The sequence below is a fragment of the Takifugu flavidus genome, chromosome 2 (genome assembly GCF_003711565.1).
Source record: "Takifugu flavidus isolate HTHZ2018 chromosome 2, ASM371156v2, whole genome shotgun sequence".
In the NCBI taxonomy this organism is placed as follows: domain Eukaryota; kingdom Metazoa; phylum Chordata; class Actinopteri; order Tetraodontiformes; family Tetraodontidae; genus Takifugu; species Takifugu flavidus.
Window position 1 is genome coordinate 12,193,228 of NC_079521.1, and position 24,662 is coordinate 12,217,889.

Here is a 24,662-nt window from a genome sequence, read left to right on the forward strand (position 1 = left end):
AGAGGTGTCATGTCTTTTTCTGTCCACCTGGTGGCAGCACTGGCAGATGCCGCTGCCTTGTGTGGCTTTCAGGCTGGCGTCCGTTACCGTGGCTACGGCCTGATTTCACAGTTAAAAATCTGCACGTTTGAGTAAAGCTGACAGTGGTGTAATTTATGTTTTGTAGTGTTGAATTTTGTGTTTTTAGTGGACAGTGTTTAACAAAATAAACAACCGTTTTGTGGTATGGGCGAGCAATCTATTTCTGCAGTTCCCCTGTATTGCCGCTAGAAGGCGTTGTCGATAAAGTGGAACATTAGTTGTGACGTATAAAGTTCCTGTGTCAACTTCCGGTACCTCTCTTCTACGGTTCAAGTCAAGATGGTGGGTACCGACCGGCACGGCTAGTTTCTGCAGCGCTCACAGTCTGTCTCAATCCTCGCTGTCTGTCGGCCAACCAAGCGACTATCGGCCCCTATTTGAGCTCTTACTATACAAGGATCTTAGGATCGCAAAAATTTCCATGCACTTCCCTGGTTTTAAGTACAAAAATGTGTAAATGCTTAATGATACAAGCTAACAGGCTAATGTGTGAATAGCACAAAAATAAAAGATTATCATCAGTACACACGAATAAATCTTTTCTTATAAATTTGATTTCAAGCACTGTCATTCTTGCCTTGAGATTGCATCTGAAATGAATTGTAAAAAAAAATGTATAAAGTATATGGCTTTCATGGCTCGTTCTCAGTGCTTTTAAGCTGATCTTGAGGAACCACGGTAATCAATTAAATGTGAAGGGAGATATTTCGTGGTCAGGAAAGCTTTCACTAATATTCGGGGATTTAACCTTCCTCTGCCCACTCGCCACTTAAAACTAATTTAAATAGCTTTGTGTAGAAAATAGAAGACACCTCTTTGAGTTTTCCTTGTCTGTGGCCCAGTCTTTTGATTTATTGCTGATTTCTCCTCAGGGACGAGTCAGGACCAAGACGGTGAAGAAGGCCTCCAGGGTCATCATAGAGAAGTATTACACTCGCCTGGGCAATGACTTCCACACCAACAAGAGAGTGTGTGAGGATATCGCCATCATCCCCAGCAAACCTCTGCGCAACAAGATCGCTGGGTGAGTAAAGAATAAAACCCTTGTGTTTATGGAACAGATGTAGTAAAACTGAACTGATACAGCAAAATGTGAACAAACAATTGAAGCAGATTTGTGCCGCGTCTGTCTGTCGTAGCTATGTGACACACCTGATGAAGCGTATCCAACGTGGTCCAGTCAGAGGAATCTCCATCAAGCTGCAGGAGGAGGAGAGGGAGAGGAGGGACAACTACGTCCCCGAGGTCAGCTCACACACTCCAGCAGTGACATGTCTGCTCCAATGTCTGTCTCTCTGTGGGCTTAATACATGGCAAAACATCTTCCTTTTGTCCTCTAGATTTCTGCTCTGGATCGGGAGCTCATCGAGGTCGACACAGACACCAAAGAAATGCTCAAGTTGCTGGTGAGTGTAAAAGTGTAGAAAAGCAGCCATTGACAACCCTTCCTGAATGACTACCAATTCAATACGAAAATGTGTTTTGAGTAACTTTGGAGTTCAAATTGACCCTTTAATCGTGTTCACTGGAATCAAATTCATCCTGCAGGATTTTGGAGGTCTTTCTAAACTTCAAGTCACTCAGCCATCTGTTGGAATGGACTTCCGAACCCCACGATGATGCAGAATCCTGTTATGATTCAAGTAATAAAACCTTGTCATTAAAATCTGGGGTCATCTGTGCTTGCCAAATACTGTTGATTTGAAATTACAACTCCCACAAGATGGAGTCCAGCCAGGTAGAAAACTGCTTTCATGAGGAAAAGCAGCGCGGTCTGAAACCACCCCCATATATTACAATCTATAGCAGGTATGCCAACGGTCCAAGCGAGGATCACTGTACACTATGCAAAGTGCTCGGTGTATCCCATAATCCACTGCAAAAAGACACTTGTGTGTCAAGTAGTTCGCTCAAGCCTACTCAGGAGTGCATGTTTCTGACGCAGCGCGGGATCCCAAACTGGTGCCTTCCTGGTAGGACAGAAAACCCAGCTAGACTGGGCCTTGTGGGAATGGGTTGATGACAGCTGCTCTACCAGGATATTTCAGCTTTCAAACAAATTAGCAATTTTCAGGCTTATTGAATCATCCTGAGTCATCAGGTCATGAGAATTAACTATGTAGCAACACAACATTAAGAGTTGTGGGGAGCAGATTTGTATTTGTTTTTTTTAAGACAAAAGCCTATGGGACATTTAGATCAAAGTTCTAAGTGCAACTATTCATTTCCAGTGATTTGAAGAATCTCAGACGGGCTGAATAAAACCAGGAGCTGTAGAATAACCTCCTGAAATCTCACTTCGGTAGTCTTAAGCTAGAGGCAACATTTTTCTGGGTTGTTAACCATTGCCCAAAGCAGCCGGCGTGTAGAAACTGTTCTGCAGCTCAGTGACGCACCAACACCCACAAGGGCAGTAAAAACCTTTACAGCCATGAAAGAATCCAGACATGAGCAATAATGCTTAAACACCTTTATTGTGCCCAATCTGAACATATTCCACAACTGTAAGTAGCAGCAAACTTGGCAGACCACAATGAGGTAGACTTTGAGAACTCTAAAAAGCAGCTGGGCTAAAAGAGACAACAAGCTCAGCATGACGAAACCTAATGATAGAGAAAAGACACGTTGGTCTTTGGCACAGCTTATTTATGCATTTATATCCAACTGGAACAGGGAAGGCAAAAATGGGATAAGAAAGCATGGAATCATTCTACTGGGGTCTACTCAAGCACTGGATAGATTTTATCAGCTCAGTGGAAGTTCTTACATTCAACAGGAAACAAGCAGCTGTCCCAACCCAGGCACGTCCCCCTGCTGATGTAAAAAAGTGATTAAAAAACATTTGCCACCTCTCCAAACGTGCAAATTAAAAAGTGCAAAAAATCAAAACTGCGCATGTTAATTGTTCATTCGCTCTAGTCTTGAGAAATTGATGGTTGGAGTAGAATTGTATCCAGTACGATGTACATTTAATCTACCTGGACTAACAGAGTTTAAAGTCACTTTCCAACATTTGTGCCAATTCAGTTTAAATTTGGGAGGGCGATTTTAAAACAAAAAAGCCACAGAAAAATGTTTGAGGAAGAAAAAAAAAACCAAAACTAAAAAGGGGGTTCTCCCATCAGCCACCTGGTAGAATTCTGTTCAAAAATTTTCATGTCATGACTTAAAACCGTTGTGTACAAATTAGTAAAAAACTGCGTAAAAATGTCTGAAATGCGACTGGTTAAATGAAGCTCAACATTCAGGTCACAAAAGTAAGAAACACCAGCCGGCCTGCACAGGAAAAAACGGATGCCAACTGGGGGTACGGGAAAGGGGGGGGGAAAAACTAAAAATTTAAAGGCACTGTATGGCGTTTGCCAATGAACGGCAATGAGACTTGCGTGATTGCTCTTCACTATGCAACACATGTAAAGAAAACCAAAAAAAAAAAAAAATAAAGAAATGGGATTTTTCATCCACTTCTTAACCACAGGCTGACTCCCATCTCTGGCCACAAGTCTGGGGGGGAAAATGCAAGTGTGAAGGGCCCCTCGTCGCTCCCAAAGTCACTGTGCATAGTGCCACTGTGAACAACAGCAAAAAGGTAGCAAGTGCAAAAGTGAACATTTTCTACAGTGATATCCCAGTGCCTGGTGTAGTGCCGGGGTGCCCTCGCACCGAGGGACAGGCGGCACACGTGCTCTCCTTGGCAGGCAGCCTCGCCCCTGAACAGAGGGGGCTCCTCCTCTGGCCCTTCGGAGGGTTTGGATCCGTCCGCTCTAGCTGGAGTCCCTGTTCTTCTGGTTGCGCATGAGGGGCCGGTGGTTGCTCAAGATGTCCATGGAGTGCTGCCAGTGCCAGCAGGAGCGGCAGTAGTACTTGAAGCAGGCCTGGAGTCAGAGTGGCCGAGTCACAGGGGTCAACACTCCTGGCCAACAGCTCAGACATGCTACAAAACCTGCATTCATGCAAAGTCTTTACAGGCAAACGGATGACAAATGTTTTGTTCTGGAGACGGTGTCCAACGTTTAACTGGTTTCCTATTTATATCATTTTCAAAGCGCAGCTTTAAAAGAAGAAAGTTGCTGATTCTTCACCATGACTATGAGGGCAGTACCAGGATATATTTAAGATGCAATCTAATCTATATTGACAGACTGGAAGGTTTATTACTGCAGATTGGACTGACCTGGTCTCTGCAGAAGAAAGGCCCAGGTTGGCGGAGGCAAACCTGACACATGGAGTCTTCCAGGTAAGGATCAATCTGGACCTGAGTTATAGAAAAGGATGATTTCAAGAGCGAGGCAAACCTACCAGCAAACATCCTCCTGACCCCAGAACTCAACTATATTTATTCAATTGAGAAATCTTAAAGCTTTAATGTGTTCTTTCTTCAAACTGGATATTCTGAACATCTGAAACAATTTACTCCCATCAGTACTGATGCCAACTGAGACCATAACAACAACTTAAGGCACTTTTACCTTCTTTGTAAACTTGGGCGTTTTGATCTCAACAAACGCGGCGCACACAGCCTTCAGGTAACTGCGCTGATTGTTAAAAGTGACACGACCAGAACCTGTAAAATCAGTCACTTTGTTTCTACACTTTCTGGCTGATGGGCAGGAGTTGAAAATATATCTGGACAGCTGCTGACGAGCGTCTCAACTCACCTATGGGGTACTTGTGTTTGTCCGTGTCGATGCCGGCGTACATGACCCCTCCAAAGAGGTCGTTCATGATGCTGGCCAGCGCCTCGGCGTTCAGCATGCCGTGCAGGGCGCCCACAAACACCGTCTTACTCGGATCCAGACGTTGGGCTGGACAGCGCACGTAGTTGCTGTCCGAGATCACCCAGGGGATCACCTGGACCTGGAGCAGAAACAAGCAGCCATATCAACGGTACCACAGAACAGAAGCGCATGCTGAGGGTCCCGTGACCCAAGATTTCTTAGCTTAGGTGGATCCTCGTGTCTCGCCTGGTTGGCTTCTACTCACGTCCTTGCATCGCATCCTGCGGCTAGACATCTTGAAGTAGTACTCTCGGTTGTCCTCGGGGTGAAAGGGGTCTTGGGAGCAGGCGTGGAGCAGCGCACGCACGGACTTGTCACTTTCAAACACCAGGTAGACGTACCCTGCAAAGCAAACGCTGCTTTACTGGACTCCCTCAGCACCACTAACCCGGCGCAGCGAGGGCCAGCTTTGCTGCACTAACACTGTCCTGGAGCTCAGTAAGTAGAGCGGTCGTGTTGAGGATGCAAGTAAAATACTAGTCAACAGCTGCACTGAAGTCTCAAAAATATCTATTGGTAGTTTTTATATCGAGACATTTCAGGAGGTGATGTTCTGTCCAGTACGTATCTGCCTAAAGTAGGCCCCCAGGAGCCATAAAACCAGCACCGGGGGATTAGAGAGTCAAGCAGATGCTAAAAGAGGGAATATAAATTTGAAAATCCCAGAGTTCCACAACCAAGAATACCTTGTCCTACATTGAACAGTGAAAGTCACCACCCTTCCTGAATCTACCTCCATGTTTTCATTACCCAAACAGTTTGAGGGGTCAGACTCACCAATGTGCCATGCACCCACCAGTGCCACCAGGAATCCACAAATTAAAAATTAGCCTACCGGTTTACCTTACCTTTAGCCACATTACCTTTGGGAGGACAGCGAGGGTGTTTTCCATCCTTACCCGGCCACTCCACACTCAGAGGGCCGTAGGCACTGAAGGTGTTGACCAGGCCAGCTGTGACACAGTGAGAGGGATGGTTCAAGCTGAGCAGCCTGGATTTAGTGTTGGTGGATAGTTCAAACTGAAGCAAAATGAATCCCTCAAACATTGAGTTACATATGGATGAAGCACCCATTTGTGTCTCAACATGCCATTTGGTTATTTCACCACAAGTAAAAAGGATCACATTTGCATAAACATGCATAGCCAGAGTTTTCCCTGAGAATTTAGAAGAAATCCAAAATATATTGATGGATCAATCACGTATCCCTTCATAAATTAAGAAGTTTAGACACAATCCTGCTCATCCAAGTTTTACTGAAGTAGGAATGGATACAGCACCTAAGAGCACTACCACCAATACTGGTTCTCATGGGCAGGAAAAACCAAACCGGGTCATCGTTACCTTCTGTGATGTCCCAGGGAACGCCACCGAGAAAGACCTTGCAGGAATACAGAGGATCCTTGTTGTTCCTGGGAGGCAGCTGACCACTCCAGGTGAAGGTGGCTTCATTAACAGCTGAGGAGTTCAAAGAGATTCAGGCCTCCATCCTCAAAGCCCGACAGGACTGGCAGATATTCAATGGTTGCGTTTTGAGGCATTTCTCATACCTGCAGCCTGTCTGTGCAGCCGAGCCTCTCTCTCGATGCTGAAGGTGTCGTCTGACTGCTCAAGCATGTCGGCACCGGGCCATGGAGAGCCAGAACGCCAGCGGCGGGAAAGGGCTGAAGAGGCAGGGCTGGCACTAGACGGTGGAGTCAGAGGAGAGCTGGAGTCCTGTGGATCTAGACGGGAGCCCAGTCGCAGCAGATCCTTCTGCATGTTTGAAGCGAGATAAGGCAGGGGAGGGGAAATCCGCAAAGTGGACTGCAGAGAAAACACATTCTTACCAGAAGTGATGCCGAGCGGTGGGTGCTACAGGCTGCTAAGGCAATTTGAACAAATCTACATGATCACATAATCCAAGATTCCATCATTATGACAATTTAGCGTCAACACTGATGCAACAGGACAACTGAACCAGATCTTTTCTAGCCAATATTATGTAGTTTCTGTGTAGTCAATAAAACATTGAGACAGTAGTTTGGATGTTTAAGGAACCAATTGATAGTCTCCAAACAAAACTGTAGCAGTGAATTGTTAAGTACTCACCAACATGTCACAGAGGTGGTCTGAGCCAGAGCTGAAGCCGCTGGTCTCCGAGTCTTCGGGACTGCTGGAGCGAGAGTCTAAAAAGGAGCTCGAGTCCAGCCGGTTTGCCATGCGAGCCATGCTGGGGAACTTTTCCAAGAAGTCCGGAGTCAAGCTCATGGACTCGGGGGGCAGGTAGCCAGGTGGTTTTCCTAGGATGCTACTGAAGGGGCTGTTCAGCAGACCAAGCACTGGAGGGACAGCAAAATTTGTCAGCAATCATCTGAAAAATAAAAATGGAGGTATGCCAAACCCTTCAAGCCAATGAAGGGACAATAAGGACAAAGACTAAACCAGTCGTAAATCTGCAGATGACGTAAAGCCTGAGCCGCCCGACTTTAGCATAGACTCAACGATTGTGGCGTCTGGTCAATTCTTTCAGTGACTGAGGGCGAGTGTGCTCACACACGCATCCAACACTGACAATGACCAAAGAATGTCTCACAGAATCAAAGATTACCCATAAAAAAATGCCAAGTCACTTTTAAAAAAAAAAAAAAAAAAAGTGCATTTGTTCTAGAGAAAATCTTAAGCAGCACAAACCTTCGTTTCCACGGGAAGTACAAAGGATATTGAAACAGTCTCCATCCAAAATAACCACGCAGGAGGGCTCCAGCAGACAGTCACATCTGCACCAAATTCTGCAGCAGCACTGCTTAGCAAGAGTTCTAACCAGCGTCTCAGGACAATCGGGCCTTTCAAACCACCAAGTCTTTACTGGTTTTGTTCATCTGCAGTTTTATTTTTAAACTGTGCTCAGACAGTAAATACAGCCATTCAGTGGTTTGGTGCCCATTTAGGAAACAAGACAGCCAAGGAGCTACTGACACATCTATGCAGACATGAGCCTGCGACAGGATTATTCTGCTCTGGGCAGCTTTCAAAATCTGGCCCACTTTGTCACAGGCCCAGTTTAGAAAACTAATTTAAGTTATGCACGGTTAGTTCACAGATGACTCGTGACAAGCTGGCAACCGAAAATGCTCACGTGTTTGTATGTTAACCAAGGGTGGGGGGGGGGGCTTGATCCCATTTTCAGTTTATATAAAAAAATGAAACAAGTATCTGTTCTAGCAACAGGTGAGAGAAGCTGATAAAATGTAAACTACAGGTGGAAGACAAGCACCATTATAATGTCATGACTGCTGGATGCAGCAACACAAAAATGCTACATCATCCTCCCTGGTGATGTGACAGCCTGTTCCCACTCAGTCCCTTTAATGACACGTCACAAAAATGAGGGCTACGTGAATAAAAGCACAAAACATCCGAGCGCTGTACGATCTAAAAGTCCAAATTCAGGGCTTACTCTGTCAAACTAAGAAGAAACGATACTCACTAGATGGGGAGCTGGTCTGGACCTGGGAGGGGGACGCGTGAATGTCCGTGTCCTGGTTGCTCCAGGGTCTGTCCCATCCAGACAGCCGCAGAGATTGGAGGCCCAGGCCCAGGTCTGTGACACCCGGCGGCGCCCTGGATGATGCCATCTCCTCGGAGCCAGGCACACCACAGTTGGGGAAGAGCATCCTCCTGCTGCCCACTGCAGCCAGCTCCGACTCTTTTGGGTCCGAGGTCCAGTTCAGAGAAACAGAAATAGAACTGTTAAATGAGCTGTTAAATCTGTGTCACACAGAAACAGACAGTCAACACATTACTAAGGAAGAATCCATAATCCTTCCCTCATGTCTCGCCCTACCCTGCCTGACGGGAAGCTAACCTGCTGCCTCTGCGCTCGGTGGAACAGCCATGCATCTCCATCCACATCACTGACCTACCTAGCAGCATGTGACATGGCTGCTGATGCATCCACACACCCCTGCTAATGACATCAGCCCCCCCACCTCCCTGCGTCCTAGCCTAACAAGTAATGAAAAATTCCTGTCAGAGCTATTGGCTCGTTGAGAGAAGCACTCCCCTCTGGCACAACATGTCTTCAAGTGAATGTAAGAGCCGTCACCACCGTTGCTGCTGCTGCTGCTTACTCTGGATCTAGCCTCGTTTCCTGAGTGAGCTGACAGGAGGGAGGGAGGGAGGCTGGGGCGGGAGGCAGCATGGGAGCAGTGACTCAGCAGACCGGATTTAAAGAACTTTAGCGTTGATGCTCAAAACTAAACCAGATTTAAACAAGTAAAGGAGGAAATAAGAGCGCTTATTTCTGAACAGGGGATGATCAAAAAAAAAAAAAAAAGGCATGTAGAGTTTCGCCGTAGCCGAAGCAGCTGACTGATCAGATGTTGACGATCAGATGTTGAACCACCAGCTCCTCCCTTCCCTCCCCAGCCTGGAAAGCACCCAACTGCCAGCCGAAGCCCTGATTCAGCAACAGTGGGCAGGGGTGGAGGGTCAGCGAGGCTGCTGCACAAAGTTTAACTCCGTTTGGAGCAAGACAATTTAGACAGGCATCGCTTATCTAATGGCTAAATACTGTTCTGCTACCATGTCGAGCCGGGAGAAAAGGGCAATTCATCTCACCTAAAAAAGAATTATGTTGATTGAGGCTGCTCCTCACAAGAGCAGGTAGGTCAGCAGCCGAATCAAGAAAAGGACACCGTTACTGTGCCGAGCTTAAAGCTTGGCAAATTTTACCAACAGGAAAAAAAAAAAAAACCAACCCTGGAGCTGCTGCAATGCAGCATGAATCAGCTGCTGGCAGCCGAGCAAAGTCGAGCAGATTGAAACACTGGCTATGAAAGTGACCCCGAAATATGCAACTCTTCAACTTTAATAAAAGCTTAAATACAGTCGGGATCAGTTTAATATCAAGAACTGCAACTGGGTGTTGCAATGCCAACATTTCCAAGTTTAAACCCTTCTCATCCTGCACCCAGGCCATGAGCTCAATGTCAAGGTGGTGCAAGACTTACGTTTTCCACTCTATTCAAAATAATGATTTATTGGAGATACAGTTAACATCCTCCAACCTCATTCTGTGATGTTGGACGGCATCGGTTGACTTAACACTACAGATACTCAATGACCACAGTTGTCAACAAAGACCATTACGGTAAATGCACCCTAGCTTCACACATTGACAACAATCCTATCATTTCTATGTCTCAAAGTTCCCCAAACAAACTCTTTTTAGACGCCACAACTCATTAACAGTTTTAATGCAGTAGAAATAATATAAGGGGATTTTTATATTGGTTTTCTTAAAGTGTTAGAGGGAAATGCAGCTGGATAACTGAGGGCTTGCTGGGTTAGCTTTAGCCTTTAGTCGCGTAAACACGGCTGCAATGTAGCTGCCGACAATGGAAATTAAATGTAAGTTGCGTTATAACCCTGGAAGAAACGCATAAACGGACTTTACCACACAGCATGTCCTGCTTCCCTTTAGTGTTGTTGGGTGTGGTGCACACACCGGTAAAATCCAGGGCGTTGCCCAACATGGTGTTCATCCTGCGGAAGATGTCCGCGTTGCTGCAGGTGGACAAGGCCGGAGATTCGGTGTCTGAGCTCTCCGGCCTGCGGGTATCGGTTCTCTGCAGTCAAAAGTGAAATATGGGCCAATTTAAGTCTGTCGGGGCTCAAACACAAACACAAATTGTTGAGGTGGCATCAAATGCTTGGCTATTTTCAACAGGAGGTCTTCTGAAGTTGGCGGTTTTTAGCTCGCGCACACCGTTAGCCAAATGGAAGCGATTTAAGCTAATCAATTATTTTAAGTTTTTCCACTCACCAAGGAAAAAGCCATGACGCAGACTGACACCCTAAGACAAATGTCACAACAACAGGCGTCGCCGCAACCTAAAAGGCCATTTTATCAAGTCTGCTAACCGGCTAATTAAGCTCAATTCAGGGAACGTGTGCGCGGCCAATGGCAGTGGCACGTGGGCCAGGAGGTGTTCACGTGCCCCACTTCAAAAGTGTGCCGACACAGTGCACGCGAGTGTTTCTGTTTATGATTTAAGAAAATGAAGGTTTACTTCTGTTTATTGTTTACGTTTTCTACCAATTAAAAATTATATTTCAATAATCTTGAGGTTTGTTTGGGTTTTTTTTAAATGTTATCTCCGTAATTTACAAGAGAATTCTGGCCACATAGAATATGTTCCCTAATAGCTAATTACATGTAGATAACGAACATACATGGAAGTCACTCTTTTACAAGCTCACAGTTCTTCAAGTCCTTCTATTTATTCATTTTATTCAGAACAACCCACATTTCTATGTCAAACATTTGTAATTACCACCTGTTCTGACTTTTCCCCCATGACTAAAACTAGAATATGATTACTGTAATTACTCTAGCAAAGGCCACTTCACTCACCTCTCCAACATTTACCTGAGAAGTGGAAATAAGTATGGATGTAAACGGTGTCGTCATTATTTATTTTTGTCTTCCAGGGAAGCTGCAGGACACATGAAGGAAACAGCCCAAATGAAGAAACCCCCCTGTGTTGTAGAGTCTCTGAAAGTAACCCCGATTAGATGACGGATTAACTATCACAAACACACTAGACCACAAAAAAAACACTTCAATATTTTTGGCTTTGGAAACCAAGAGTTGAACCACCTGAGATTGTCAAAGTTGTGTGCAGAAATTAGGTGTTTACAAATTTCAGGCAGAAAATCTATTAAATGTGACAGTCAGGTATTTTCCAATGTACACAGACTCCACTGCTGCTGCAGAAAGCCTCAGGAGAGACGAGGCCATAATGGAAACAATACAGAAACACAGTGTAACACAGGGTGATGAACGTGATTGTATCTCCATTTGTAATGTATCAATCATATATGCATGGACCTTCGTGCAGCAGCAATTTAGAATATGATTTAGATTGAAATGATCCGACTGGATGGTTTGAAGGGCTATAACCTTGTGTAAGGGCAGTAAAATCTTAACGCACTCCAGCATGAGTTTCGGTTTCTCTGACCACCAGAGGACGACAAACCCCTGATCATTAACAGCAGATAGTCTCATGGTTCAACTCAAAAGTACATTTGGAAAGCACGAGTCCAGTGCGCACACGACATTGTGATGCAAAGCGGTCTTACACGCACGTTATACTGTAAAATCAGTGTAAAATCCGACAGTTAATTATAAACTGATCATTTTATTGCGCTCAAGTATCATAGGAGCAGGACATCAACTACTGGGATAAAAATCTCACTGAATTTTGTGCATTTCTCATTTTAATCAAATTTAGTTTCTATCCCTTGATCCCAATATTCCATATATTTAAAATTTGGGAATAAAAATCAAAAGTCACAGAAGATTCTGCACAGATGGGGGAGGGGGGGAGTAACTGGATGAAAACAGCTGAGGAAAATGGCTCCCAATCTCCAGTTTTTCTTTGCACTATATTGATTTCATGTCCATCAAAATATTCTCAGCGATGTTAAGTGACCTGTTACTCCTCCATAGGTCAAATTCTGTTGCAATTGTGGCTTTTACTCATTTTACACTTAATGCCATAAATTGTTTTAGAAATATTTGCTTTAAAAATATTAATCAGACAGATGGATAGACTGAGTGATGCTGTAAAAGGAAGCTTTTGATGTGCCAGGACCCATCATTTATTTACCATAAATGGCACAATATGGTACCAAGCCCACAATCAAGCAGCTGGTTATACTGAGAACAGTCACTTATGAGTCCCTGGAGGAGCCTTCACGGGTGGCTGGGCAGAGTCTTAGGGGGGCAGTGTGGAGGTCAGCCCTACGCATGATCCAAAAACACTAATATAATGTTGCATTACCCATGAAAAACCTTTCATTATTGATGTCCGCAGGTCCAGTCCCTGTGCTGGCACAAAGAATCCGAGTCGCTGCAGAAACAAATGACAGATGTCCAAACACACGTGCATTCACTTCTTTTATTCATAAGATGGGGTTTTATTTTTACATCTTATGCACAGCAGATACAAAGACAAACATCTTCTAAACCACAAACTAAATTCCTCCACTAATCCTGCTTTCCATTTCAAAATGGCCCCCACCCCCCAGAAAAAGCAACCCTTTACGTTTGTAGTCCAGTTTCACATTCTGACAGATCTTTTACAGCAATCTCATTTTAGCAGAACGGCACAAGCCATGTTCAGAATACCATGTTTGACAGATACCCACTTCCCCTTTAAACAAATTGCACTTTTTTTCCTCTTTAAAACTACATTGACAGGATTATAGGATCAAAAGTAACACCAAAAACACAAGAGACGACTAAACATCCAACTTATACATGTTCATTATTTAGCTGCATAAAAATGCATAAATATTACATTAGACAAAAAGTACAAAAATATTTGTACTTTCCTTTGCTCAAATAATGACAGACACTGATATGATCAGAGGGACTGGGATTGTCATCGAACATAGGGAGGCATTCACAAGGTCCATGCAAGATAAGCCATTTACACAACAGCCTAGCTTTCACAGAGGTAAGACCAAGGTTCTACAGGAAAACAACAAACCCAAAAAGAGTGTTTTGCTGTCTAGGCCAAGAGGCAACACAAACACTAAGAAAATTAGGATACACAGAATTCTGCGTTCTAAATTCATGCCAAAAAGACTAACATGCAATGACTTCTAAACCTCCCAGGAGCAGCGGCAACCCATGGAAGGACTAGCTTAACAACGGTTACTCCAATTTTCCTCAGCAGTTATGATCCAGAGGTTTACAAGGACTTTCTATTTTATTTTTTTTGGAAGTGCTAAGGTGGTACCGCAATAGTCGCCGGGAAAATGCTAAAGATTGTCGACGGCAAGGTGGTTTCGACTCAAACTCCCAACCGGAGGCAATTGGGAGGAGGTATAAATACTGTTTGTTTATAGTAATGCACATTTGTCCGTTAAATAAACCTGATTAAATTAATGAAGAGCTTGGCAAACCTCACTTCAGCTGGACAAAGGTGTGGTTTCCAGAGGCCTGGAGAGAACAGAAAGGAAGAGGGTTAGCTCAGCCACGCTAACAAAGGCTTCATTTGACAAAACAGAAGATGAAGCTGTGCTTCACAATAACTTCCCCAGCAGTCGACGGCTTCAGACTCGAGCCGACTTCACCATCCTGAGCACAAGCGTGACCAGTTCTGAACCGGTAGCCCTCAACGCTACATCAATTTAATTTACTCAATGCACATTTTTTGCATTAACAAAATAATTCAAGGCCTGCATCCTGGCACCTTGAAAGATCACTTTTAGTGTCTATACACAGAAGTATCTGGTCCAGTGGTATCAGAAGTAATATCTGCCAGTATACCTGAGCTGCACACTCAAAGCTATGCGTGAGGAAACAAGGCTGCAGCTATGGACGTGTTCACATCAACAAATGTCACTGTCGTAATCCGATAAAAACCACAACCTCCTGCAGATTGGCCGTGAACCATTAAAATACACGTATAAAACTGGGCTCGAGTCTGGAGCCATAGACAGCTGGTAAAGGTTAGCGTGAACTGCTAATACAGGTGACAGGGTTCTTCATGACAACTCGAGTATTTCCACTCCAGGTATTTGCCGTTTCATGTATTTACAGAGTCAAATTAATGCTAAACAGGGCAGAAACATTGCAACATTAGCATGCATATACAGGGTAAGTGTACTGATAAAAGTAATGTTCCCAACTTTATAGCTGGGTTCAAATTATCTTCACCTTGAACAAAAACGCATCAATTAATATACATATACACAGTGAAAAGAATGGTCATGTATATTTGAAATTTCTTGCAATAAAAAAAAACTGCCTAAATTTTAGCTTAAACTATGAAGAAATTTTAAAAAAGACTTTCTAAATGTATTTTAGGCATTAGTACTTAGAACGACAACAAATTTGAAGAGAAAGGATTGTTGGTGTGCCAGACTGATGGAGACTTTGAGCAACAGTTCAGTCTCACAGGCTGCATCATTTTTCACTGAATTCTGCAGTTTTCACTTTCAGTCAGATGTTAAATGTTGGCAAATCACAGGTAAAAAACACGGTTGGACCAAAGGTTACTCACTAAATATCTAACAAAACTGCCGGGACTTCCATCCAGGCTGGGAAGTCTCAGAGGGAGTAGGGTACCAGCGCATCTAAAGAAACACAAACAAAGTCATGTGTACACCAGACCAAAAACTACAGTCCTGCACTTCTCAAGTCTGCAGTTTTTAAAATCAATGGACACTTTACTCTTTGACAGACAGGTTTTGGAGGACCGCCCCTTTAAGACCTGCCCGCTGAAGCCATGGGAACTGGGGTGCTGTAGCTGCTCGGAGGACAATGGTCCCAAGTAATTACCAGAGCTGGAGACTGAGAGCTCGACCTCTCCACACAACATCTCCATAAGAGCCCTCCATCTTTACCACACCTGCAATAAAACCTGGCAGGACGCAGATTTACACAGGCCAGGGGCCCTAAATAAGAGGTCTGACATCTTTCCTTGAGGTCTAACAGATCTTCCAGGGGACAGTGGTTCCTTGGACATGAACTCTGAGGGGAGGTGCTTTCTGACAGTTCTTTCAACAGACTACAATTAAATCTGGCTACGCTCGCTGATTATGGTCCAACAGTAACGGACAGCAAGTTGGCACCTCCGGGAGCAGCCATCGGCGCGGACCATTTCTCCAAGTGAATACCTGACATTCCTCGGCCTCCTGTGCCCGACAAAATGGCCCGTGTAAGAGCTGCCCACCCTGCAGCGTGATTGCACTGCAGCAGGAAGTTGGCTCACAATGAACTCCAAATGACCCAACCAGAGAAATATTTTCCATTGCTATTGTTACTCAAGTCCTGCCCTCCGCTGTAGTGCATCAGCATTTAGACGATTAACTTACAATGTCAACATTTCACTGCAAACAGTTTCATTTCGAGTGAGAAGCCAGAAATAAAACTACTTCGCTCCAGGTGATCAGAACCGCTGCGGCTAACCAACTCCTCCTACAGGATCATTCTTCATGCCCTGAAATTTTCGATAACTCAAATACAACTCCACAAAAACAATTTATCCTCCAACACACCATTAAAGATTAGACTTAAATCTAGTTCTTGTACCACAACAATCAGAGGGATTTGAGGAAAGTGCTGCATATACATCACTGCTGGCAGACTGCAGATTTTCCATTTTAACCTTTGAAATTGTGGCTGTCACTTCAGACTTTACACGTGCAGTAAAACGGTCCAGTTGTGCATCTTTTATCCTCTTTGTTTTACTATTCTGTCTCAGCAATTGGACATTACGTTGCAGCGTCAGTGTCCTCTACTGGCATCTGGGGGGGAAAAAAGTGAAGGTAAGAGATACACACACCGGTTGGTCCCTCACCTGGGCGTGCAGGGCCGCGGCAGCAGCAGCAGCTGCTGGGTAAGGGAAGGCTGCATGAGGGAGGCCTGGAGTCAGCTCAGTGGTGTACAGAGGGTAAGGAGTCCAGGCATCCGGAGATGCTGGGATCAGTGCTGCCCCTGTCAGATCATCTGAGGAAGTACAGGTAAACAGAGGGCTGACCGAGCTTCAACATCAGGCCGATACACTCAAAAGCTTCATTTCGGACCTGGGTTGTGTCACAATGTGGCTAAAAAGGTTTGTAACCTACCACCAATTGATCCTACTGAAGTAACTTTATCACCTCTATAACACGTTTTATTTTATGTCAATTTTGTAGACGAGCAGCACTCAGATCAGATTTCATCCGTCATGGCCGACCTTTCTGGTTGGGGCTGGAAGTGAAAGTAGATTTGTTGCCAATTTCACCTTCACCCCAGTCAGCAGCAGGCATAAATCAAATATAATTCCACACAGGAGTCATTATTGTGCTGGCCAGCACTCTGCCGAGACTCTTGACTAAGAATATTACGTTTATAAAAACCTGTTTTAGTACAAACTTTAAATGCACCAGCTTTTAACCCCATATACTATAGAACGTGCAACATGAAAATTTCAGCACAAGCACTCACTCTACTGAACATGCCTACGTTTGCGCGGTGATTGAAATCTGGTCCGAGTGCAGCCTAATCCTGTTGTCACCTGTCCAAATCTGGTGAATCCAGCAGGTGTTTAGGCAAAGAGAGCTGGGAACAACTGCCGACTGAGAATTTCCCAGCTGGACAGAAGTAAAGCAGCTGTCTCAAGAGTCCAGATGACACATGCATGTGGAGGTGAGTTAGTCCATTTGTTAGATCAAGTCTTTGAATGTCTGCGCATTATTTCCCTTTAACGGCACAAATCAGCTTTTAAAAAAGGAACAGAAAGGTAAACTGAGTACTGGTATTGCCAAGGTGAGAGTGGATGAGAGCCTAGAGTGGTGCAGCCGTACAACTTACATGGGTCCCGTGCAATGAAGTGTGCTCCTAGAGCAGGGTGGATATTTGTGGGGTTCGGTGTGGCCATCAGCTTACTCTTTGCCATCTTCGTGTTGGCTTTAGCAAACTCTAAGCGCAGGGTCTGGGGATTTTCGGGGTCAAAACGGATACCCTGGGGGAGAGACGCAGGAGGGGAGGAAGGAGGACATAGTAGAGTAAGGGAGGTGGGCTGAGTTAAAGGGGGCGCTGCAGCTCAGCTGTCTCTCATGGCCTCCTTTCCTAAAGCCGTGCCTCGATATTCCAGATGTATCCTTCGAGCTTCCCTCCAGCTTAAACCTCCTCTGCCCTCCTGTGGGATGATAAATCGCCACCCTGATGCCTTCACTCACATTTTCGGGGTGATGCCGAAGCCGAAGGATACGCTCTCGGAACACCTGAACAGGCTTGTGTCTCTTTTCCTCGTGCACTCGAGAGCTTCGGCTGACAGGAGGAGGAACCTGCCCCGCTGCTCGAGTCAGGAGGAGGGCGAGACGAGGAAAAGGGCCGATGGAGAGACTTTCCTTTGAGGTGGCTGAACCCTGCTTGTGTTCTTGTGCCCTAAGCATTGTGCCCACATGCAGGTGAGTAGTATTTTGGTGTTTGTGTGTTGTCTGTGTGTGTGACTGCTGGTGTGTCTAAGAGGTGATGCTCATAAAGAAGGCTAGGCTATGAGAGAGAGTGTTAGATACTGCCATTGTGGGCTACTGGGTGACAAAATAAGAGGTTACACTACTGAAGATGTGTCCAAATAATTCTACACATGTGGCTATAGAACAAGTATCACAGTAAAGCAGTGATATGCAAAATAAAGAGCTATACCAGACTAAGAAGGATGTGTATTAAGGTCAGAGTAAACTACCGTAAGGCTACGGGATTCTGGTCACTTTCCAAAAATGGCCCTGCCATTGAATTGTAAAAGACAAAATTGGTTGGCTTTGAGAAATTTAGGGGGTAAGAATTAAGTTTTATTCTGCCAGTCACGGGTTCCTTCAGGTTTAAAACACATCAACACATGGATACAGGAGACTTCAGAATCGGGAAAATTCAAACAGCGAAGGGATAAAAACATGAAGGAAAACAAGGTGTTGCTTACATTTAGTGCATTTTTGGCAGCTTCGGCTCCAGACCGACTGTCAAAGGTTACAAACCCAACCGGCTGGAAGGTAAAAAATAAACACAAGCAGTTTGAACTGATTTCTATTAAACAAAACTGCTGGTCAATGAGGATTATTCTGTGAAGCAATTAGTTCAGTCTAGCTTTGAAAAGCACATCTCAGCCACATGTTTAGTATTACAGCAACTCTTCCAAGTAGTGGAAGCCACCTCACCTGTTTTGACGTTAACTTAATCAGTGACCCTTCATAACCCTGCAGGGAAGAAAGATAGCCAATTATCCACCAGTCACATGCAGGAAGTCAGGCATGAACACCTCAACTAGAATCAAAAATAACCTGCCTGTGCCTTCATTTTGAGGCAGGCAGATCCTTCTGTGATGGGCGGTTTCAGGTAACACATTACAATTATAACAGTTTATCCATAATAACAGAAGCTCAACGTGCCCAAATATGCTCAGGTCAATGAGCGCTAGTCTTCAACGCTACTGAAAACAGGATGGGGCCATTATAGCGTGAGGAAATTCCTGAGAAATGAAGGATGGTCCAGCCCAGAAGAGTATTGATGGATGGGATATCTCCCCATCCAGATTTATGCCATAGAAAACACACGCTGGCCGTGATAAATCCTTGGTAACATCTTTAGATTACGCAGGGCTGGAAAAATAGTGTCTGGGATAGCGTCCATGATAAAAAAATAAAAAAAAAAGTTTCACACACAGAACCTTTAGTGACTCACATTTCAGCACGCTGCCATGTTTGCACACCGCAGGAAGAAAAGAGTTACAGCGACCCGAGAAAACAAAAGAAAACCTGCGTTTTTTTACAATCTCTGAGTGATGTAAGAGGAAATCAGCCTTTTCCTGCAGGGTGGACGCGCTGGATCACGGAGGGGCTTTGGTTGGCCAATCATGAGGGCTACTCATTTACACATTCCACAAGATCATCCATGTGCAAGGGATACCGCTTCCAATTTGGTTAGGTAGGACACAGGGAGGGAAGGGGGGGTGGAACTGGAGTCCAGTCCAAAACCAGAGCAATAGACAAACAATGGCGTGGCCTCGTTTCCATATATGCAAATATGCACACTGCTATTAACAGGAGATCATTTGATTCCGCTACAAGAAGAGGAGCGCTGATAAACTAAACAATCAACCAACTGTTTAAGATTTAAAGACTTTCCATGACTCACTTCCAGCACCTGGGGGGCGGGGGCAGCTACCATACAGACCGAGAATCGGATTCTATTAGAGAAGACATCAAAATCTCTCATCACCACTCAGTCACAATCTCACTTACCTTAAATGGTCTAAAGAGAAGGTAAAGCTCCCTCGGTTTAATGTCGACCGGCAAACCGCTGACAAACAGTGTTCGTACCTGCACACAGGAAAAAATGTTTGTCACCTGATGAAAATTCGGCCCGTTCCACATCTTTGAGAGACCAAGAGGGCAGAAAACTCTCAAACGCTCGGCCCCAGCTGTCATCACTGGTCCTGAACTACAGATGGATTTAGAGAACTTCAACAAACAGGAAACCACTTTATTTCTGAAGGAATCACCGTGAGACAAACGGCTCTCAGCTGAACACCGGGAATGAGTCACTGGGCCGCGGTTCTGAAGAGTCCGTCCCAGTTGACACTGCAGCAAGTGCAAACGAGCGCTTCACTTCCTACCATGATTAGCTTTGAAATTGAACGCGAAAAACATTCATTTAATAAAGAAAAGCCATGGAAAAAAAGAATTTGAACAGCAAATGTACGATTGTAAGTGGTCAGATCTTTAGGCGACAGCTGCAGCAACAGAAATGTATACACGCAGTCACTGAAACTGCAGTACCTCCGCATCACCAGCAGGGCAATCCGTCACTTTGGAGCCAAAAATAGTGGTTTTATGACGATGTTTATGCTCTTAAAGCATCAAGTTCAAGTGAAGATGGATGATTCCCACTGGGCTGCTTATATTACAGAGAGCTGGATTAAAATATATATCATCTGAGTAATAAAGCAGGGTTTGGAGTTAACCCCAACCCATTTTGATTGTATAAATATTTGATTCTCCCTTCCTCATTTATTAAACAGCCCCATCTCTGGGCCCCGAGCCTCAAGGTTGGGTCCCCACATAGGAGGACAACGCGCAGCATAGCCTGGTGTGAGTTGACAGTTGTCGGGGTGGATCTCTGGTGGATCTGGTTCGAGGGTTCGCTCTGGCCGAACACAGAACCAAATTGAGGCGCAGATCTGTGCGGCCGAGGAAACAAAGTGTGCAGTGCGAGGCCCATTAGTTCCCCAGTTGGTGGGGAGGCCTTCAGTACAATGGGGGCTGCCAGACGAACAGCAGTGGACAACAGCGCACAGCGTGACACCATTTCCTTCCTCTGACCCGCGGCCCCAACCCTGCCGGCATTTTTCAGGTGCCGCACAGCAGCAATTCTCAGGCCTTTACAAGTCCACAAGTAGGACAATCCAAGGCCGACACAGCTGGACACAAACTGAATGGAGATGTTTTAACGGAGGAAGATGGCGCACATCTCAACCTATAAGAGCTGCACTGCAGATCCGCTTTGGACTGAAGAAATCCAGGAAAGAGCCGACGTTCCGGCTTCAACAAAACTCAGCCTGTTTGCTTAATCTTTGACCTTCATTATGAGCAGAAAAAACAGGAGAACAAATTAGGCTAAGAAAAGTCAAGTGGCCCCATGTGGTTTTCTTCTAAGATAATGGGAACAAAGGGGGGACCAACAAAAGCCTCCACACTCCCCTCAGTGACTCCATAGGAGCCATTAAAGAGAAAAAAGCCAACCAAGTGCCACACACAACCACATGAGAATTTAAGGTAATTTACCTTCTGTTATTTAGTACACGAATATGAAATTGATTCCAAATTATTCATTCCAACATCCCAGAGGATTTTTATTTTTTACTAAAATAAGTGACCATTTCCATTATTTGGTTTCTGATTGTAAACAAATACATCTGATGTCAAGACAATAAACTAAAGATGTCGAAAGAAATTTAAAAAAACAAAAACAAAAACGGAAGCACTAGATTCACTTCTCTCAAACGGCTCTGAATCAATTTATTTTTTTTTTTTTTTTTTTTTTTGCAATTTTCACCTCAATTTTGGTTTTATCCGGATAATTTACATCCAGTGAGGACTAAACTTTCGGGCGTTATTTTTGAGTTTTCCGTTAATTGGCTCATTTCGTGCTTGATAATTACACACCTGCTGACGTCCAGTCTGGAATTTAAAGAGACGTCACAGTCGGCCCAAAGATATATAGAATAATTCCTTAAAAAAAAAAAAAAAACAAGCATTTTGTAAAATGTCCTTTAGTTTTCTGCGGTTTGGCCCTTTTAAATCGTCTCTCTTCACCGGAAAAGACGCAGTTTGACCTGCAATATTTGACTTCTATGGGAGGAAAAGTTCTGGTCGGCGGAGCAAAAGAGAGAAAACTCACCTCCTCCTCAATGGAAACGTTGTTGTTCGGCTCTGCGTCGGTCTTGAGACTCATGTTGACGGGCGGCTCGGAGGCTTCTGCTGCTGCGCAAAGGATCAAGTCTTTCTTGGCCGGGTGGTATTTCCCCCAAGTGCGCCTGAAGCTGCCGTGGAAGTCCTGGTGGCGTTTGAACTTGAGGAGAGATGTGCTGAGGTGAGGTCGTGCGGACGAGGACGGCGAGGTATCCGTGGAGATCTGAGGGGCAGTACTGCGAGAGAGAATCATTCATAAAAGGGAGGGAGAAAACGGGGGAAAGAAAAGACCAGAGACGCGCTAAACTAAAGGTGAGAAGGTGGACTTGGTGCTCCGTGTGTGAGGGTGAAAGACAGGGGGAAAAGAAGTGCGCGTAAAAACCAGAAAGCCTCTGCGCTCACATCAATGCCCTCAGCTGTGTGCGGAGGAAGAACAAGTAAACTTTTCTCATTGGAGCGCGTCTCTCTCCCTCCTGTCCCCCCTCACTCTCTCACTAATTCTCTCACACATACACACACACACACACACGTAGCGTACTTTCTCCCCCTCTCTCGCACACACACGCATACCCCTCCCTGTTTTTCAATTAGGTCATCAATTATGTTGGAGTCCGCTGTGGGCCGTTATCAGGCCGCAGATCCGCCTCAGCTGTTGCAGGGAGACTCGGTCCCTCCGCCGCCACATCAGCAGAACCAGAGATCAGGACCCTCCACACCTGAACGGGTGCTTATAAGACGCGATTTGAGGTTCCCATTACTGACATTTTTTATTCATTTAAAATTTTTTAATCGACCTGTTTTTATTCTGGTCGATATTATTTAAGGTGGCACATTTTTTTATATACAATTGCTGTCAGAGTATTCATCCGCTACAAAGATTGGGAAAATATTTGAATTTAAAATGACCCTTTTTTACTTGAATGTTCTAACATTTATTTGCATGGCGACGTGCTTTGATTCAATTTTGTATAATGTAGCAAAGTGTTTTATGGCTTCACAAATAATAAAATAAAACTGATGAAAGCTGGAGATGCGTCAAATAATTGAATAAAATCTGCTTTTAATTAGAATTGACTTTAAATATGTTTTTTGCATCATTCATCTGCGCATCATGTAGCTTCTGTCTGTCAAATCAACAGCAGTTTAAAGGTTTCTTATGTTATATAAATGTATAAACTAAAAAAAAGGAAAGTAACGAAATATTCAATCACAAAAATAGAAGAATGTGATAAATGAGGGGAAGAGCAGAGCAGTTTAGGGATTATGGATATGATATGGATTATTTTAATTGTATTTACTGTTTTACCTTATCCAAATGTGTGTGTTATATCAGCCAAATGCAAATGTAGGTCTCACCCTAAATGGTTCATTTTGTATGTGTAAAAATGGGTTATTTGATAAATCTCATCTCATCACATTTACATCAGTCAGAATAATGATTTCCTTTCGCCTGTCTGTAAAAAAATGATGCTTTTCTGCATGTCCGAAACGGTCAATTTCCTGATTGGCTCCATTCACACGCACACAGCAGATCAGGAGTTGGTGTGTTCACACACACGCAGGAAGCAGCAGGACCCTCACGGGCGACCTGCTTGGTCTGAGTGAAGAAAACATGCTGCGTTCTCTTCAACGTTGGTTATTTTGGTCACGTGAACAAATTCCTCACCGTCTCCTGAGGTGTGAGGGGCCGTTTCCAGCGACAGAACCAATTCCTTCCCTTTGGAAGGCATCACCCCAGTGTCACTGAACAGCCTTCGAAAGGCAGAGCAGGAAAAAACAAGAGCAAAAATGTGGATTCTTGTGTGAAAGAGGCTTTAAAAAGGTGGTTCAGGAGCATCGCTGCAACATCATGATTTCTGAAGGTCAGACATTAAAAGATCAAAGGTCACGACTTGAATGGGCCTTTTTGCCCCCCCTCCCTCCCAAAGATGCCTAAATCAATACAATATCAATAACTAAACAATAGCATCTGTGTGTATTTTGGTTATTTTTGGCTGATAAGTGGTGGCGGGGGTGTTGTGTAGCAAGGTTGGGCCCTGGACGTGCGCCCGGCGTGCATGTGTGTTTCCTCACAACAAGGCAGCTCTCAAAGGCCAAAGCGTTTCCTGACTTTGTATAAGAACACAATCGGGAGGGGTGGGGGGTGGGGGTGGGGGGGTTCTGGGAGGGTTGGGTAGCGGAGGGGACTGACAGATGGACAGATCGTTCCCTCTGCGATTCTTTAGTGATCTGAGCTAAAAATAGTGAAGCTGTGTTTACTGTCATGCAGATATGTTGTAAATATCAATATCACAATAAATGGCACTGTGTCATTAACAAGACTTAATTTGTCTCTGTCTGTAAATGATTTGAAAAGGCGTTCTAGTTTGTTTTTTCTGTTAAAGGCCTCTTTTAACAGCAGGACTTTCATAGGTCTCCTAAGTGTTTGGCAGCATTATAAAGTGTCACAATCGGTGATCTGACAGTTGTCGCCTGATTTCCCTGTATGAGCTTCACCTACAGCTTTTTACTTCGAATATCCTCTTTTGTTACCTCATATTCTCACTCTCCCTTTAGAGAAAATTAAAATGCAATTTCAACGAGGCATCGTCTGATTTTGTAAATCAGAATAGGAGCTGACCCGAGCTGCTGGAGTTTTAAAGATGCTTTGTTACGCTCTGTTTGTCATTTCAGAAACACTCCACATGTATGAAATATTGACGGAGCCTCTGCATGTTTATTCATTTATTCAGCACCTAAAGTTCTTTGTTTTTATGCATGGGGGCAATTATCCCCAGATTAGGGGCCGTTACATCACCCATTTTAAAGAAAGCAGGTTAATTCTGCTTCTCTGTTCTGTATGGACAG

General features: G+C 44.5%; 3 protein-coding genes across 13 annotated transcripts; 1 reads left to right on the top strand and 2 right to left on the bottom strand.

The window, feature by feature from the left end:
* Positions 1-216: 216 nt before the first annotated feature.
* On the top strand, positions 217-1,747 carry LOC130521630 (40S ribosomal protein S17-like). Its single transcript, XM_057025331.1, has 5 exons — positions 217-363; positions 954-1,105; positions 1,221-1,326; positions 1,422-1,487; positions 1,630-1,747. Exons 1-5 carry the CDS (start codon positions 361-363, stop codon positions 1,699-1,701), a joined length of 399 nt encoding a protein of 132 aa, XP_056881311.1. The 5' UTR covers positions 217-360; the 3' UTR covers positions 1,702-1,747.
* Positions 1,748-2,536: 789 nt separating this feature from the next.
* Positions 2,537-10,828, bottom strand: LOC130521626 (cytoplasmic polyadenylation element-binding protein 1-like). 9 transcript variants are annotated; one of them, XR_008949394.1, is made up of 13 exons: positions 10,669-10,828; positions 10,300-10,471; positions 8,329-8,547; positions 6,951-7,180; positions 6,410-6,665; positions 6,204-6,317; positions 5,708-5,812; positions 5,065-5,201; positions 4,740-4,938; positions 4,551-4,645; positions 4,256-4,336; positions 2,849-3,956; positions 2,537-2,684 (listed from the first exon to the last, which is right to left on the bottom strand). XR_008949394.1 is itself a non-coding variant. In XM_057025312.1 (13 exons), the coding sequence occupies exons 1-12, from the start codon at positions 10,681-10,683 to the stop codon at positions 2,851-2,853; spliced, it is 1,668 nt and encodes a 555-aa protein (XP_056881292.1). In that variant the 5' UTR covers positions 10,684-10,828; the 3' UTR covers positions 2,537-2,684; positions 2,849-2,850. The 9 variants fall into 9 exon arrangements, 8 of the variants coding, with proteins under 8 accessions (XP_056881292.1, XP_056881291.1, XP_056881290.1 ...); XM_057025312.1 differs by having other exon boundaries at positions 2,849-2,895; XM_057025311.1 differs by having other exon boundaries at positions 2,537-3,956; positions 10,351-10,471.
* Positions 10,829-12,794: 1,966 nt separating this feature from the next.
* LOC130521629 (RNA-binding protein, mRNA-processing factor 2a) lies at positions 12,795-22,291 on the bottom strand. Of its 3 annotated transcripts, none has more exons than XM_057025328.1 (8): positions 21,805-22,291; positions 19,647-19,724; positions 18,564-18,602; positions 18,329-18,391; positions 17,218-17,368; positions 16,208-16,371; positions 14,924-14,996; positions 12,795-13,857 (listed from the first exon to the last, which is right to left on the bottom strand). In XM_057025328.1, the coding sequence occupies exons 1-7, from the start codon at positions 22,066-22,068 to the stop codon at positions 14,931-14,933; spliced, it is 825 nt and encodes a 274-aa protein (XP_056881308.1). In that variant the 5' UTR covers positions 22,069-22,291; the 3' UTR covers positions 12,795-13,857; positions 14,924-14,930. The 3 variants fall into 3 exon arrangements, with proteins under 3 accessions (XP_056881308.1, XP_056881309.1, XP_056881310.1); XM_057025329.1 differs by having other exon boundaries at positions 16,223-16,371; positions 21,805-22,285; XM_057025330.1 differs by lacking the exon at positions 14,924-14,996 and having other exon boundaries at positions 16,223-16,371; positions 21,805-22,289.
* Between the last annotated feature and the right edge of the window lie 2,371 nt (positions 22,292-24,662).

Excerpts from the sequence above, each read along its gene's own strand:
- LOC130521629 (XM_057025328.1), bottom strand. The coding sequence starts at position 22,068 with ATGATTCTCTCTCGCAGTACTGCCCCTCAGATCTCCACGGATACCTCG. Across the intron at positions 18,603-19,646 it reads TTCTCTTTAGACCATTTAAG|GGTTATGAAGGGTCACTGAT; the intron begins GTAAGTGAGATT and ends TCTTCCCTGCAG. Across the intron at positions 14,997-16,207 it reads CCCAGGTGAGGGACCAACCG|ATGCGCTGGTACCCTACTCC; the intron begins GTGTGTGTATCT and ends GTGTTTCTTTAG.
- LOC130521630 (XM_057025331.1), top strand. Across the intron at positions 1,327-1,421 it reads GGGACAACTACGTCCCCGAG|ATTTCTGCTCTGGATCGGGA; the intron begins GTCAGCTCACAC and ends TTTGTCCTCTAG. Across the intron at positions 1,488-1,629 it reads AAGAAATGCTCAAGTTGCTG|GATTTTGGAGGTCTTTCTAA; the intron begins GTGAGTGTAAAA and ends TTCATCCTGCAG.
- LOC130521626 (XM_057025309.1), bottom strand. Across the intron at positions 7,181-8,328 it reads CCAGACCAGCTCCCCATCTA|TGCTTGGTCTGCTGAACAGC; the intron begins GTGAGTATCGTT and ends CTGTCCCTCCAG. Across the intron at positions 6,666-6,950 it reads ACCACCTCTGTGACATGTTG|TCCACTTTGCGGATTTCCCC; the intron begins GTGAGTACTTAA and ends TTTTCTCTGCAG.